Below are 16109 nucleotides of genomic sequence, written 5' to 3'. Positions count from 1 at the left end.
GTGTTTCACAACTAGGCCCCCCAGGGTAAAGTTCTGAAAGCAAAAATAACACGTCGATAAAACTGAAATTTCCATTGACTCTTTAAGTAGAAGGAACCAAGTTTAAAATTACAGCAAGAAGAAAATTGAATGTTTTGCTTCGGAAACTACCCAACTTGTTAAAAATGAAAATTCTGGTTTGAATATTTCCAAAAAATGGCTTGTAAGGTTATGCACATTTTTTATCTCCTCTTTTTCTTTTCATTTGTCATTTTACATTGAAAAGATAAATGCAAATTTTGCTATTTGTCTAAAGTTCCTAACTCCATCATAATCAGAACGTTCTTATCAGATAATTGAAAGGACTTAAAAATTTGCAACAATAACATGCGCTGGAAACATTTTTCATTTGCTAACGATATGGCTGATTGTGAGCTCAGTGTTTCATTTCCTCGTGGATTTTTCCTCACAGTTGGGCAATTTCCGAAACAAGGGATTCAATTGCAAAGTGCTTTAATTTTACAATGTTGATGAATAAGGCTCCTGAGAGTATTGTACTCTGAGTCAATAACAATTGATTTTTCGAAAAATAGGTAAAATCAGCGCTGAATATTTGTTTATTTCTGTTTTGCAATTGTGGGAAAAACGGAATTCTGCATTTAGTCATTCTTTACCAATGCACAGATTCCATGACATTCCAAGGAAATTCCAAAATTTATTACTTTTAAAGGTTCAATTTCAGTAAAATCTCGCCCATGTTGGCGATTTCTTTGATTTTCTGATATCCTGTACTCAATATTTTTTCATTTCTAAATTGCCATTGGTGGACATGCAGGATTCTGTATCAAACAATTACCCATGCATATATTGATGGCCAAAAAGCGAAACAACGTATCTCCGTTTAAAACATGACTGACTTCCTGTCATACTTTATTTTTTCTTTGGAAAACTAGTCAATCTAATTTCTTTAAAACTTACTTGAATTTTCTTCTATATTAGCAAATCTTCTGTATAAATTGCAAGCTATAAAGTTGATATGTTTCCCGTAGACAAAATAAAATAGGTCAAAGCAGAAATTTTGAAATGCTGCAATAGAGTTACGTGGTTTCGCACTTTCGCCTTCGATTTCATAGTATCAAAGGAATTTCAAACTTCATTTATTTCATTTTAAATTTCAGTAAAATCAGTAGGTAAATCGGTCTTAATTTCTTTCAAAACTAACGCTGTAAAATAGCCAAACTCAAATGATGTATTAGAATCTATTTCATGTTTCAATTCCTTGAAAATAGAAAAATCTTGAATTTTTGTAATTTTGGCAACAACAATCAGGAAAAATGGAACGTAAGAAATAATAAGTATACAAATATATTCACTGCTATCATGTCATGACCCTGCTCAGCAGTCAATTACCTACATATTTCACTTCTAACTTTATTTTTGCTCTTTCATAGGCAGAACAAGTGTGAGATCCCATCAAATTGTTTGGACAGATGTCAATTCAAAGTGCACCTATCGTCTGTCATCTCTATGACAAGCTCCCATCATTCGGAATGATTCCAATTTCAGCTGGTACCCATGTTTGGTTCAGTTATTACTAGATTCACCCAGAATTTATATTTTGATCCTTTATAATTAGATATGCTCCTCATTTTATGCTGTCAGTTAGTAAAATCTCAGCCCCTGGTTATTTAATGTTAGATTCATGAGCCTCAGAACGCTTTTTTTTCTTTTGAATGAAGATCGTCGTGACTAAATAGAGCAGAGGGGAAAAATGCCCTTCTCTTAATGATGAAAATTTGGGGGAAAAACGGATCAGATCCTTCTACAAGTTAAATCACTTTACACCCTTTTAGTTGCAGTGTTTATTAGCACGTGCACTTAAATCTTACTTTGAGGATTAAATAAACAGGTTTTGTTTCAATGAAATGATTGCAACAACTGTGATGTTAACTGCAAGAAATATTGTATGGAATCGAGGGGTGTGTTTTGCTGTAGTTTTTTGGTTTGTATCTCTATTTTGTGCAGTGTATATTTTAAATCGTGATGCACAATTTCAGTTGCTGACACTAAAAAGCCTAGTCAAAACTTCAGATAAAGTTGAATTCCTTGAAAAAAAGAATGCAGAGTTGAAAACTCTGTTTGAGAAATGTTATTTTGGGTATGTATCATGACATTACTTTTGTAGTATGTAAGTAGGTTCTTATCTCACCAAGTTGTAGCGTGTTTGAACCGAGAAAAGAAATTTGAAATTTACTCTTCTGTAAGACCCAATGTAAATTGTAAAGGCCAAAATTTAACTAGTATTATCATTTTCAAACTATTTTTTCTCCGCTTCAAATTTTTGACGAGAGATGATGAGGTTTCATCTTTGATGCACGAGCCAAATCTCATCTGCATTGCATACCTACTTTCTTCTTGGAACTATCTCTACAATGTTGTTGTTTTTTTTTAAACTTTATTCAGAACCTCTCATTATAAAGAAAATAGAGCATCTTCCTTATCTTCTTCTTCAGTTGGACTACATTTTGCAATTAGGAACTATAAACTCCGGCCCGGTTTAAAAACAACGTTTGTGCCATTAGTTTTCCTGGCTATGCATTAGTGCACGTAAGTCTTTTTTCAGATGAGCCAAAATTTATAGCTCCAAATTGCAAAAAGCAGTCCAGTTTATATGTGCTTGTATTTATATCTTGCCTTTTTTGTTAAAGGTATCCTCCATGGCGTTCTCGAAAACGTTTAGTTCGACCAACACCTCCAAATTTAGTACCTTTGTATAGAGTCACTAATCAACCCACTGGAATTTTCCAAGCCAGTAAGTACCATTTGCCATTTACTGTGGTTACTGGCAGGTGTGTGAATATGCTGAAAGCCCTTAAAATTGTAGAAATGGGGAAATGTTTAGGGTCCGAAGTTTAGCTACTGTGACAACCACGATCGGGCAACCAGAGTACTGCAAATCATTCCGAAGTTTAGGATAATCAACATCAACGCCTTGTAAATTGAAAACCTGATGAGCAAAAAAACAGGTCATCTTTGAAAATGACGGAAGGAAATATTCTTGGCGGCCGCTGAGAAAAATGTGAAAAGCTAACGGGCAAACGCAGGGAAATGCGGAAGACTGAAACTCTCTGCACTACTGCTGTTTACTCTCTAAGAGTTTATCCCATCAGATAAAGCTCACAGTAGTTGCTTATGGTGAAATATTCTCTCAGTTGTACACAGTTTAATATTAAAGAAAGGAATCTTAAAATTTACATTTAAAGAAAAAAGACTTCCTACGCATGTTTAATCTCTGGCATGCTTCTGTTTCTGTACAAGTATTGGATAAACTTAATTTCAGTAAAAATGGAGCACTGTCAGATAAAATTTGATGCAAGAGAAAGAAAATCGATCCAATGAACTTTCTTGAGTTTCTCACGATTCGAATAATACAGGAATCTGTAGGTAAACTATGTTCCCCGAGTAGTTCCTTGTGTGTTTGTGTGGCGCCCGATTCAGAAATGGCTTTTGCTTCCTCAGTTATTTTTGTCTCTTTTTCAGAAATCGTACCACCTCTAATGCCAAGATTCAATTTTGTGCCAAGCCTCGAATATGAAACTTTACGAAGAAAATTGTACATCGATTTTCAAGATTTTTGGTGGTTCATCTCAAGTCAGGTGAAAAAAGTGATCAAAGAAAAGAAGAAAAAAGTGCCAGAGTTGAATGACGATTTTAATAACTTACTGAGTTTGGGTCTAGAGTATAAAAGGTAGGTGTCTGCCTCTCTTTACCTTGTCCAGTTTTATCTCCTTTCATTTTTTTTCTGGAACATAATGTTACATTGAAAGGTACTTAGACAGGTAGACTGACCTAACTGCTGCGGGACAAAGCCCAAAACACGAAAACTCTCAGGATGTTGCATCGATAGTAAAACTTTAGAATGACTTACCTCTGTAACATCCCAAATTTCTTTTTACTTTTCAATTTCTTGGAGGATGACTTGATCTATACTAATGCACAGAATTTTGCGACTTTTCCTCGCCTGTGGTGAAAGAAAGTGGCTGGTGGACTTTAGGAAAAATTTAAGTACCTATTTGGTGATTTTAAACAATTAAATTTGTCTTTGAGTTAACATTGTGTGAGGTTTGACCATTGAAAGTCGATTTTCAGCTGTGCAACATACTTTTATTGACTTGTTTAAAAAGAGTCGTTCAATTCGTTCAATTTCTGCCCTTAAACTCGTTTTTCTCTAACGTATGTCACTAAAATATTATTCACCTCCTTTTTTCATTGAAGGCTTAAGTACTATTTTTTAAAAAAAAAAAAAAAAAAAAAAAAAAATCAAAAATTGTGCTTACTTTATATCTGCAATCTAAGTACAACTGTATTTATTTTTGTTTCAGATCGATTTTGAAAGATCTTTCCTCTATTAGTTCCTTTGATGGTCATGATTCATGGCGTTGGCATGAACTGAATGACCTCGCTAATCTTGTTCAGCAGCGTATTGAGAGGCTCCAAAATCCAACAGATTGCTTCCGAGCAGAAAAGTTTACTTGTACTCTGATCAAGGTATTTTCAACTGAAATTATCCATTCAAAATTCAAAAGCATGTATTTTGAATGTATTACAATGTCGCAAGTTGACCCAAATACTTTGTCTCCAAAGAGAGCTAAATTAATATCAAAAATTCTTCTGCTTTTTTTTCTCCCAAGGAATATTCTGTAAAAATTTCAGTCAGTAATATTGATTTTTTATTCTTTGAGGAGGTAAAGCAAACACATCACTTTTATAACACAGCAATTGAGATTAAAGTCTCTCAACCTTTGCCCACAGTGTTGAATTTTCTTTTACTCTAAATGATCCCCTGAACTACAGTCAAACCATGCAAATCAATATTAAAACTAGTGTGACTTACGTTTCTTGATAGCTACAATGTCAAAGTTTGCCTTATATTTTATTTATTGAAATAAATATAAAGGAGGTGCTATTTACACAGGAAATTATCATACTGGAATACGCTTGAGAGAACACAAAATAAAATCGCACAATTTTCTGTTTGATGACAATGATTAGCTGTCCTTAAAGTCAAGTAGAGGGGTGTACAATAAAAACTGTTAGTACTGAATTTCTTTAAAAAAAAAACTTAATCAGTAATTTTACAAAATTCAATTACTTTGGACGAAGGAATCTGTTACACTTGCTGCGATAAACTTCATTCCTTGTCCTCTGGTGCATTTTTCATATTCTAACTTATTTTGCAGACATGTTGTTATGCCTGTGTCCTTCACCATCTTACCTACTGTTTGATGATTGCCTTTGGTCATGGCAGAACATTAATAGTGAAGGAAGGTGATGAACATCATGGAATGAGACGATGGGAATCGATGTTCCTACCTATCAGTGGAACATGCGGAAAAGGTAGTCGGCATCAGAATTCCTTCATTTACCGATGATTTTGCTTTGTTTTGAAAAAGAAAAAATCTATTATATTTAGTTCACACATCTTGGAATCAATATTCAATTAGAATTGCCTTTCAGCTCTGTTAAAATTTTAAATGAAAGCAAGTAACTGCAGATAGAGCGAGGATTGTACTTTAGTGCTGTGCCCAGCGCCGTATTTATGAAGGTGTTTTAATGCTAAGTAGAGTTCTGCAGGATGCTGTTTACGTAATTCTAATTTTTTATTTTTGTCTGGTATTTCCTCCTTAGAATAGTGTAAGTCGAGCATTATTCTACCATTTTGTCACTCAAAGTATTCTAGCCATATATATATATATTTGTAAGAAGTGAATCTACATTGTTCTCATTCCAATACATGGGGCCCAATTTTTTTTTTCTTGCAGATACTGGAGGTACAATTTGTAGCATGATAGAATCAAGATTAAGAAGAAAGATCACTCTAATTTATTTATTTTGTTTTATTTCCAGATTCCCTTCAACCTAATACCATAGACTTGATGCCCCTTTCAGCATATTCTGGAAGACAAGACTTCTTACCTGGAACAATTCCCAAGGACTTTGCTTCCAGACTTATTAAGGTTCATAGCAACCCTGAAATTTGGTGGACTGCTCAGTTTTTACAGTATTTGATGAAGTATCAACCTAGTGTTCAAAAAGCTCTGAACACATTTGCCAATGAAACAGAGTTTTTTAATCCAGTAGTTGGGTAAGTGCTGTTAAAAGACATGACTTATCCCTTTGTTATACTCTATCTTTGTGTTAGTATCTACAAATACTTTTTTGTCATCAAGAGGAATTCCATTGGAAATTTAATAAATGTATAAAATTTTGTCATGGGAACGGAGTTTCCCATGATTTTACAATCGTTCCGTTGCTATCGCTATGGGATTCCCTATGCCTCTGCGACCTTGAGCGTTTCGCCCAGTCTTCGATTTTTGGTTGATTTTCCGATGTATCAAAAACCGTTGTATTTTTTAGCCAATCATGTCTCTACGTCAAGTTGTGTTGATTTCTAAAATTCGCTTTCAGCGAGTTTTTTTCCACCTTGAGATGTCGTGTCTGACTGGTAAATCTGCGCAGAACCACGAAGTTCCGATTTTGGGCAAATTCTTTTTTTTGGGAGGTTCTGATTGGTTATTTTTCGCCATCAGTTTTCTGTTCGTTGGTGCAAAAGATCGCCTACCTCGGTGCTCTTGAGAAGCCGCCATTATCCCACCTCAAATTTTACAAATAGAAGTAAAGAAATAATAACCATCGTACAAGGTGGAAAATTGTTCTGGAGGACTCGTTACGGACAAAGAAGTCAAAATCAGAGCTCGATTGATTGATTTAATTCATGGATAAACAAATATCGCCTCAGCTTACTGCCGCGATGGCAAATGCATGCTGAGATGAACCCTGAGAGACATGAAAACAGTGCGAACCATGGCTCCTACAGCAATGCGCTTAGCTCATTTCTCTCATATCCCAAAAGCAACAAAGCGTCAAGGTCTCTTGTGATAAGTCCCGCCCATTGCCCGAGTCTTTTGTATGCTATTTTTACTCTCTCACACGCCGTTTCGTTATAGCCTAGTTGACTAAACCGCCTCATGTTTTTGAGTAGGTGCGGGCAATAGGCGATCGGGAGTTCGATACCCGACGATGGGTGTTACTTTTTAATGGTTGTATTGAATGTTTTAGACTAATCATCAAAAAATAATTAATACTAGATGATAAATGTACGAACATTTTCTCGTGAGTTAATATGTTAAACAAAAATACTGGAATATACCTCCTTCATATAATCAGCCACATGTTCCCCCAAATTAATGACGTTATTTTCTTTTTTCAATAAAGTTAATTTGCATTCAACGTTCGTAAGTTAAGCAAAAAGTACCTATTGATACAAATAGAAAGACATGAAAATTGTATGTCTAACATTTCAGTTGTTTTTTTTTATTTATTTTTTGTTTTTTCAATAAAACAAATTGACTGGGACTAGAATCATTGTATCTCTGAAGACAAAAGCTAAGTTTTTTGATACAGAAATACTAATATATTCATCCTTTATATAATCAGGGAGATGTTGACCCAAATATTGATGTATATTTTCTCTGTTCGCCCAAATTAATGATGGTATTTTCTTTTTTCAAAAATAAATAAAGCAATGACATTAATTTTGCCAAGAGACGAAGATTTAAAGATAGAAGATGTATATGAAGATAGGTAGAAAAGGAATCTAGAATAATAGACCTTGGAAGCAAACATCATGACGAGAGTTGTATAAATCAAATGTAATCTGTGTAGTATATATGTATATATATGTGCATATCTGTGTAATACAAATCGTTTAACACGCTTTAAAAAGCTTACAAACAGAAGTCGATTTACTACATCCAGTATTGATAATGATGAATCTTTCGGGATTCACAAGGATTTTATGTGATTGATTTGCTTATCCTCAGTCTTTTCTGTTGTTGTTTTTTTAGAGTTCACATTCATCGGCCTACACGCTTTGACCATACAGGAATCTACCGCCCTGTTGAAGATTACATGTCGGAAGTTGAGGATTACTATTCTCGGTTGAATTTAAGCTATCCAGTGATGGAGAAAGCAATATTCTTGGCAACTAATGACGTTGATTTGTTCGAAGAGATTCAAGAAAAGTGAGTCCTCTCAAATTATTTTAAGTATACATCCAGAGACATGGGAAAAAAATCGTACTCTTTCAACCAAGTTCTCACATGTATGGATCTGACAGCGTGAGCGCTGATAATAATGCTGGAAAATTGATTTTCTTAGCTCTCTCCCACCTGATGAATCTTGAGGTGCAACTTTTTTAATGGAATAAACTATTTGGTTTCGGTATCAATATTTTTTGAGAAGATGTATAATGCACAGTACTTCAAAAACCATCCTTGAATTTCTTTTTTAAAGCTCCTTACTGAACGTCTACTTTTTAATTTTCCAGGTATCCAGATTATAGTATTCTTGGGGATGGAAATTTTTCTCTTTTCACTGTTCAGGAGAACCAGTGTAATGTAGTTGCGCTCAATGCTGTTTTAACGAACGTTCATTACCTTGCCCGATCTGATTTTCTCGTATGCGCTTTCTCCTCTGAGGTACTTCAGTCTTATGCACTTTTTCTCCTACTATTGTATTAAGATGACGCAGCATAAGAATTCAATTGATTTGTGCAGAAATCACTAACGTCCATGTAATGGTCAGTTTGGAGGTTTTATAATACCTACTTTTTAAAGTAAGGTTCATTAAGATATCGACGGTGAAACTACCAAACCACGTATCTCGTTTGCGGTGTTTAAAAATCTCCGCTCACATTTTATTTTTTTGAAGTAGACCAAATCAATATCATTCCTTGAAATTTTCACGGAATTTTCTCCGCACAAAGAGGAAAAATCACGGAAATTTTCAAGACTGGACGTTAAGTAGCTTTTCATTTAAAAAATAAAGTATGACAGGAAGTCTGCAACGTCGCAAGCCGAGATACGTGGTTTGGTAGTTTCACCGTCGATATCTATCATAACATTCACAAGGTGTTTTAGCCATCTTTTCTTTCTAATGAGGACCTATCCACTTTAGAGCTTTAAAATTCTTGTAAACCATACACCCCTGGAAAGGAAAGAACGAATGTTAATGGCTAAATGCGAAAATTGCATATTTTCATTGCAACATTTAAAAGTCACGGTCTATTTTTAATGTTTCTCTGGGAAAAATAATTAGAATAAATTCTAGCAATCTTGTGTGATCTTTCTTAGAGTGAATGAACAAAATTCACAGAAAACTGCAGTGAAAACTTTTTGTCAGTTTTCTTTTTAAAAAAGAATAACACGTAAGTTAAAATTTACAAGAAGGTATTTTGAGGCACATATTTTTCGACTTTAGCCATTGATATTCCATGACATCTTAGCGTGAATAACAAAATCTAAAGGTTTTTATACCAAGCTCTTAAAAGAGCAATAGCCAATTTTATCGGCCTAGTATTTATGCTACGCATGGAAAAATCCTTCATGCCAGAATTACACGCTGAATTTGGCAGCTGAACATGGAAGCTAAATGTCATTCCTCAAAAATTGAATTTTCCTCCACATTTGTATTAAACTTATTCAAATAGTTCAGACAAACTGATAACAGCCAAGTCCTGATCTTTGTTAATGCCCTGAATTTCGCGCTTGACACGCAAAATTCAAGGCACAGTTCCCGTTAAAAGCAGGCAAAATTCGCGTCAAGCGAAAAATTCAGAGCATCACTCAACAACAAACCAATAACTCCCACATTCTGTTACATTCAGCCACTCATATTCAGTGTGTGATTCTGACTTCACATACCACATCTCTGTTAAAATATAATCGGCTGGGTTAGTTATCACTTCATAATAGTATAGTAAACTATTTTAGCCATCAATATTTCAAAAATCCTCTGTCTGTTTTTAGGTCTGCCGATTGGCGTATGAAGTGATGAACTCTCTCATTCCAGATGCTTTCAATCGATTTAGATCCATTGACCTCGATTACTATTTTGAAGGACAAGTTCCAGAGCGAAGAATTGTCACTCAGACCCACTTAGCGCAAAATCCTGATGAGCTTTCTCTCACAAACGGAAGTATAATATTTCACGAGGGAAACTTGTGGAATGGCTATTCTAGGGCAACCTTAAAAGAGCAATCTTTTAATAATTCTAAATCTGGAATATATCCATCTTTCAAAGTAAGTGACTTCTCAGACTGATTTATTTATTAAAGTGCGTAAGGAAGTAACATTTTTTCATTCAGGACGTTTTACCAGAACTTGTGTCAGAAAAGTTAGGTAGCAGCTCTTTACTTTTGACTGTTACGCACAGTAAACCAACTTACCTTTGCGCTTGGCAGCATATCGGATATCTGTGATGCATTTGCTCTCAAACAAAAAGCAAACCATAGCCAACTTATCTAAAGCACACAAAAAGAATGGCTACGCGCGCAATTGGATGAAAGTAAGAAAAAATCAAGTTCAGCATCACAGAAACGATGAGGAATTTTAATAGGTCACGAGGATTCAATTCACAAACTTGTTGGACAGTGCGAATAGATATAAGTCAGAAAGTCGATGTACTTAAGTTGTCACCAGCTTAGAGCTGAAATGAGAGGAGCATTATTTTGCCACTTCAGCTATTGGCTCTTTTCGTTAATTTTTTATACATTTTCTTGGCTCCTCTGTGGCTCATTCACAAAAACGGTGCCATAGGAATCCAATAGTTTCGTGAATTGAAAATTTTGGGCACGCTCGAAGCAAAATCTTGGTGGAACTTCACGGCACTTCCCTCTGTTTGTTAGCGATTTTTCAAAAAAAAAAATTACAAAAGAAAAGAGGCAGAGTAGTTTTCAACTCTCTAGTTTTTTTTGTTCAAAAGTACAATATTAATAATTTTACTTCCTCTCACTGCCATTGTTGTATACTTTAAAGGATAATTCTTGGTTCAAAAATCTCAAATTATGCTTTTCGATACCTTTTTTCCTTTTTTTACAGGCTGTGAAAGTTTTGAATGTGGTGGACTACCCTACCCAACGTCCCCATCAATTTCATGCCCCACAAATCAACAAGCTATCAATGGCAATCGGCAATCGGTTTTTAGATCCGCGTTACTCTCTTCACCACAAATTAGCAAATACGTGAAGCAGTATGTGAAGGATTCTATGTGAAGTGAATAGCAAGACACCAGTTTTCTCCTCAATTATGTACTGCATAACAATTGTAATTGCTGGGTCAAACAGCAACATAGTCTACTTCAAAGCAGGAGAATCAAGCATCACTGTAATATAACAACAGGATGTATTCGTCTAGTAGTACATTAAAAAATCGTAGGTCTCTGAAAAATTGTCAGTCTTTCTTATTATAAACATACCTTACCCCGACCAGCTGATTTTTTTGCACTCATTTTAAATCTAATTACAAAAAAACCTGAAGGTAAAATATCATGTAAGACACTAGTTGCCAATGTTTCAAAGGGTCATTCCATATAGAACCTACCAGCTATGCAACCGCCCGACTCGGATTTTGATGATACATTTTTTTCTTGATCAGACCACCAAATAATGAACTTCTGCAAAATATTAGGTCTCAAATCGAAAAACTCACTGAGATGTGAATTTTGGAAGTTTTAAGAATTTTCAAGAAAGAGACGTTTCGAACTTCCGAGAAAGAGAGGGTCATTTTCCCCAAAAAAATTCATCCCGGGTCCATTTTTCGTCGGATTGAAGTGAAAATTTGACACAATGTCCATGAAAGTATGTAAATTTGAGAATAAAATGCATAAAATGTTCGACTTCACTCATTGATGTGCTGCGGTTGATAGTTCGTTGTGATTTTGTCTGATTTTAGCGACAAAACCTTCCCCTCTTCAAATGCTCATAACTTTTGAGCTGCAAGTTATTTTTTGCTCCAATTTTTTTTGAAATGCTCCTAAGAGTATTAGAAAGACGCCTAAAGAACAATTCTGATGGCGTTTTGGGCTTTAGTATCTTTTTTTTTCACTTTTGTCCGAAAAAGGCCTAAAAAACTGGAAATAACACCAAAATTGTTCCGATAATCGACCATTACCCTGAAAAGTCAACTCAAAAATCGCTCAATTTTTGCCTGAATGGTCCTTACTGTGTGCACAATATGTTTGAAAAATAAAATCAATGGTATTTCGGGTTTATATATCTTTAACTTCGAGTTTTTTTCCGAAAAAAGGCCAGCAAAACTGAAAAACACTGAAATTACACCAATTATCGGCTCTAACGTTGGAGTAGCAACTCAAAAATTGCTCACATTTATACTGAATGGTTCTCACTGCATGTGAAATGCGTCTGGGGAATAAAAGTGATGGTATGTTGGGTTTCCATAACCCTTTTCCTCAACATTTTTACTCAAGAGAGGCTCGCTCAACTGAAAAAAGCGCTAGGAAAATCTCATTAACCGACCATTACATTGAAAAAACAATTGATTGGGGGCCCAGATTTTTCACCAAAGGACTCTTGTTGTATGGGAAGCACACTAACTTGAGGAGTGAATATAGTGTATTCTTGGTTGTAGTAGTTTTCCCCTTCACTCCAATCTTTACGATCGGCTTTCAAGTAAGGAAATAAAACTGTAGGTATCTCTTAACTGATAGGCATCTGTTATGGAATATGAGTATGTCACGGGTGATAGACTCAAATTCGGGTTGAAAGTTTGTGAGACCGTTCGGCACCAGTTGATTTTTAATAAAAGGTAGAATCAAAAAACTACTAGAATGGATTGAGAATTGTAGACACTGAATTTTTGGAGATGAAATTTAGAGTTGTACTGAGTCAAAAGAGATAGTAGCACAGAATCACAAGAGTTAAACAGTAAAGAAAATAGTCACTCAGAAAATGTGCAAGAATGCGAGAGTGGGCACAATTGTACTTGTACGGGTCTAGATGGTAAAGAACCTGGGGTCTAAGAGATGAGAAAAGACAGACAGACCTAGGTTTTAGGGCAGCGCACGCTTATATAGACTTGCTGAGGTCACGGGTGGTGAGACAACAAGCCTACACAAGATTGGCTGGCTATAATCTATGTAGTTATCAGCTGCAAGTTTAGTAATTAAATTTATGGGTGATTCTTGGTGATGGCTGGGAGATAGGGGTGAAGAAGACAAAAGTGGACGAAATCCAGCCATCACTAATGAGTGTTCTAAAATTAATAAGAAATATTCGAAAATGTAAGGCAAAAAGATGAGAAGGTGTTGACAGCATCCCTATTCACATTAAATGTGATTTACTGACTCCTGGATGGCATCATAATGAGGTTAATAACTTTCAAATGTATTCTGAAATAAAAATTAATGGAAAAGATAAAAAGTTCTAATAGGAATTATCAGAACATTAAATTGTTAAAAATTGAGGGAGGTTATTCATGCTGACTAGAGTTGAAGTATTGTAATTATAGTTTTGAAAAACTGAGTTACCTATTTATTTCCTCAACATCTCAAGCAAGGGTTTCACTCTTAAAGGGTGGGAAAAAATATGTACAAAAATCATGTATTTGGATATTTTGCGTTAAAAAAATAGAATGTTATCAATGAAGTACCTAACTGTAAGGTTTGCCCTTGATTCACTCAATTCAGAACTTAGTTGCTTTTTCAACTCAAAGCATTAAATTTACTTCAAAAAACTTTTGAATTTTCAGATCTATAAATTAGACTGTTGCTGATATAGATCACGATCTTGATTGCCCTGAATAATTACTCTAACCCAGAGTAAGTTAAAGTTATGCTAGAAATCTCAACAAATTCGTTGTTGCGTGTGAGCGTGATAGGCATTGGTTCTTTGGGCTTGTTCTATCCAAATCAGAGGAAGAAAACGACTTTGAGATTTCATTTATGTATCCATCCGCGTCCGTGAATTAAAATGTTTTTTGGAGTAAATTTAATGCTTCGAGTTGAAAAAGCAACTAAGTTCTGAATTGAGTAAATCAAGGGCAAACCTTACAGTTACTTTATTGATAACATTCTATTTTTTTATCGCAAAATATCTAAATACATGATTTTTGTACATATTTTTTCCCTCCCTTTAAGAGTGAATCCCTTGCTATATTCACTCCTCAAGTTAGTGTGCTTCCCATACAACAAGAGTCCTTTGGTGAAAAATCTGGGCCCCCAATCAATTGTTTTTTCAATGTAATGGTCGGTTAATGAGATTTTCCTAGCGCTTTTTTCAGTTGAGCGAGCCTCTCTTGAGTAAAAATGTTGGGAAAAGGGTTATGGAAACCCAACATACCATCACTTTTATTCCCCAGACGCATTTCACATGCAGTGAGAACCATTCAGTATAAATGTGAGCAATTTTTGAGTTGCTACTCCAACGTTAGAGCCGATAATTGGTGTAATTTCAGTGTTTTTCAGTTTTGCTGGCCTTTTTTCGGAAAAAACTCGAAGTTAAAGATATATAAACCCAAAATACCATTGATTTTATTTTTCAAACATATTGTACACACAGTAAGGACCATTCAGGCAAAAATTGAGCGATTTTTGAGTTGACTTTTCAGGGTAATGGTCGATTGTCGGAATAATTTTGGTGTTATTTTCAGTTTTTCAGGCCTTTTTCGGACAAAAGTGAAAAAAAAAGCCATGAATGCCCAAAACGCCATCAGAATTGTTCTTTAGGCGTCTTTCTAATACTCTTAGGAGCATTTCAAAAAAAATTGGAGCAAAAAATAACTTGCAGCTCAAAAGTTATGAGCATTTGAAGAGGGGAAGGTTTTGTCGCTAAAATCAGACAAAATCACAACGAACTATCAACCGCAGCACATCAATGAGTGAAGTCGAACATTTTATGCATTTTATTCTCAAATTTACATACTTTCATGGACATTGTGTCAAATTTTCACTTCAATCCGACGAAAAATGGGCCCGGGATGAATTTTTTTGGGGAAAATGACCCTCTCTTTCTCGGAAGTTCGAAACGTCTCTTTCTTGAAAATTCTTAAAACTTCCAAAATTCATATCTCAGTGAGTTTTTCGATTTGAGACCTAATATTTTGCAGAAGTTCATTATTTGGTGGTCTGATCAAGAAAAAAATGTATCATCAAAATCCGAGTCGGGCGGTTGCATAGCTGGTAGGTTCTATATGGAATGACCCCAAAGCTAGCTTTGCATTTTGCATTTCTACTCTCTTTCAGTATTGCATGTGGTGTCGTCCTCACTTAACTCTACTGAACACACTTTCTTATGTTCTTTTAAGTTTTCCAAGTTGGGGTTCAATGTAGAAATAAAGAGAGAATATAATGTTTGGCGAGACCAAATTATATGAAGGTAGACTTGGAAGGTACATCGATTTCAGTGTAAAGCTGTAAGAAGTGGAACTGTACATTATACATGAGGAGCATTAGACAAAATTTCTTATGGGAAGGTAAACCTCTAGGAATTTATTCTTAATGACAAACTGGGTTCACTCCTCTAGTTAGCATTTTGTCACCCAAAAAATGATGAATTTGGAAAAAGTTCTTTTTGTGTGTAGGCACCTTACTCTCTCCTTCCATGCAAACTAGTGCACCCTATTTAATAAATGATTTTGTTGAAGAGCATCATGATCTGTATAGAAATTTCTCAGCGCAAAATACCACAAAATTCCATAACCATGTCCATTATCCAGCTGTAATTGAAATTTCAGAACATGAACATCAAGCATTAAAAAATTTCTAATTCGATGGCTGGTTCTAAAATCACTCCCTTTCCATTGTCGAAAAAAGGTTGAAATATGCTAAGAACTTATTTTCCAACTCATTTGCCAACAAGACAGAAAAGTGGGGTCCAGTTAAAGAACATAACTGGCAGTGAATTACAATCACATACTCTTTTTCAACCTCTATTCCAGAAGACTTAAAAGTCGGAAGTTTTACTGCCACAGGTTGGTATCGATCGAATGGCACCATGTATAATATTGGACAAATTTTACTTCTTTCCGTTACAGATGATGACAAGCCTGTTTTCGGTACACCGAATATTTTCATGAAATATGTTGGATGCTCCGTAGCCCATGACGATATATTAAATTCTCAGAAAAATTTTGCCCAAGTAGATTATTTCTCGTAGAAGATAATTTCTTTAGCATTTTTATGTCGAGAGTAGTGTTGTTTGCATACCTCCTCTATTGCAGGGGCTTCTTGCCTTGTATTGATTGTTCTGCGATGGCTCTGTTGCTATGTCAACA

The 16109-nt window shown here is 35.1% G+C and overlaps 1 protein-coding gene across 3 annotated transcripts; it reads left to right on the top strand.

The window, feature by feature from the left end:
* Nucleotides 1–111: 111 nt before the first annotated feature.
* On the top strand, nucleotides 112–15992 carry LOC109035861 (alpha-(1,6)-fucosyltransferase). 3 transcript variants are annotated; one of them, XR_011900308.1, is made up of 11 exons: nucleotides 1567–2137; nucleotides 2688–2791; nucleotides 3520–3727; nucleotides 4362–4527; nucleotides 5220–5376; nucleotides 5887–6124; nucleotides 7887–8063; nucleotides 8369–8519; nucleotides 9849–10121; nucleotides 10920–11255; nucleotides 15870–15992. XR_011900308.1 is itself a non-coding variant. In XM_072303016.1 (10 exons), exons 3-10 carry the CDS (start codon nucleotides 3537–3539, stop codon nucleotides 11064–11066), a joined length of 1500 nt encoding a protein of 499 aa, XP_072159117.1. In that variant the 5' UTR covers nucleotides 112–1548; nucleotides 2688–2791; nucleotides 3520–3536; the 3' UTR covers nucleotides 11067–14187. The 3 variants fall into 3 exon arrangements, 2 of the variants coding, with proteins under 2 accessions (XP_072159117.1, XP_018905215.2); XM_072303016.1 differs by lacking the exons at nucleotides 1567–2137; nucleotides 15870–15992 and adding an exon at nucleotides 112–1548 and having other exon boundaries at nucleotides 10920–14187; XM_019049670.2 differs by lacking the exon at nucleotides 15870–15992 and having other exon boundaries at nucleotides 10920–14187.
* The last annotated feature ends 117 nt before the right edge of the window (nucleotides 15993–16109 follow it).

This window comes from Bemisia tabaci, chromosome 7 (genome assembly GCF_918797505.1).
Source record: "Bemisia tabaci chromosome 7, PGI_BMITA_v3".
Lineage (NCBI taxonomy): Eukaryota > Metazoa > Arthropoda > Insecta > Hemiptera > Aleyrodidae > Bemisia > Bemisia tabaci.
The sequence above is the reverse complement of the archived record's forward strand: the minus strand, read 5'-3'. Positions and strand labels throughout refer to the sequence as shown.

Bases quoted from the DNA above. Each gene is read 5' to 3' on its own strand.
- LOC109035861 (XM_019049670.2), top strand. From the start codon at position 1,905: ATGATTGCAACAACTGTGATGTTAACTGCAAGAAATATTGTATGGAAT. The intron at 2,792-3,519 runs GTAAGTACCATT...TCTCTTTTTCAG, and splicing joins CACTGGAATTTTCCAAGCCA to AAATCGTACCACCTCTAATG. The intron at 3,728-4,361 runs GTAGGTGTCTGC...TTTTTGTTTCAG, and splicing joins TTGGGTCTAGAGTATAAAAG to ATCGATTTTGAAAGATCTTT.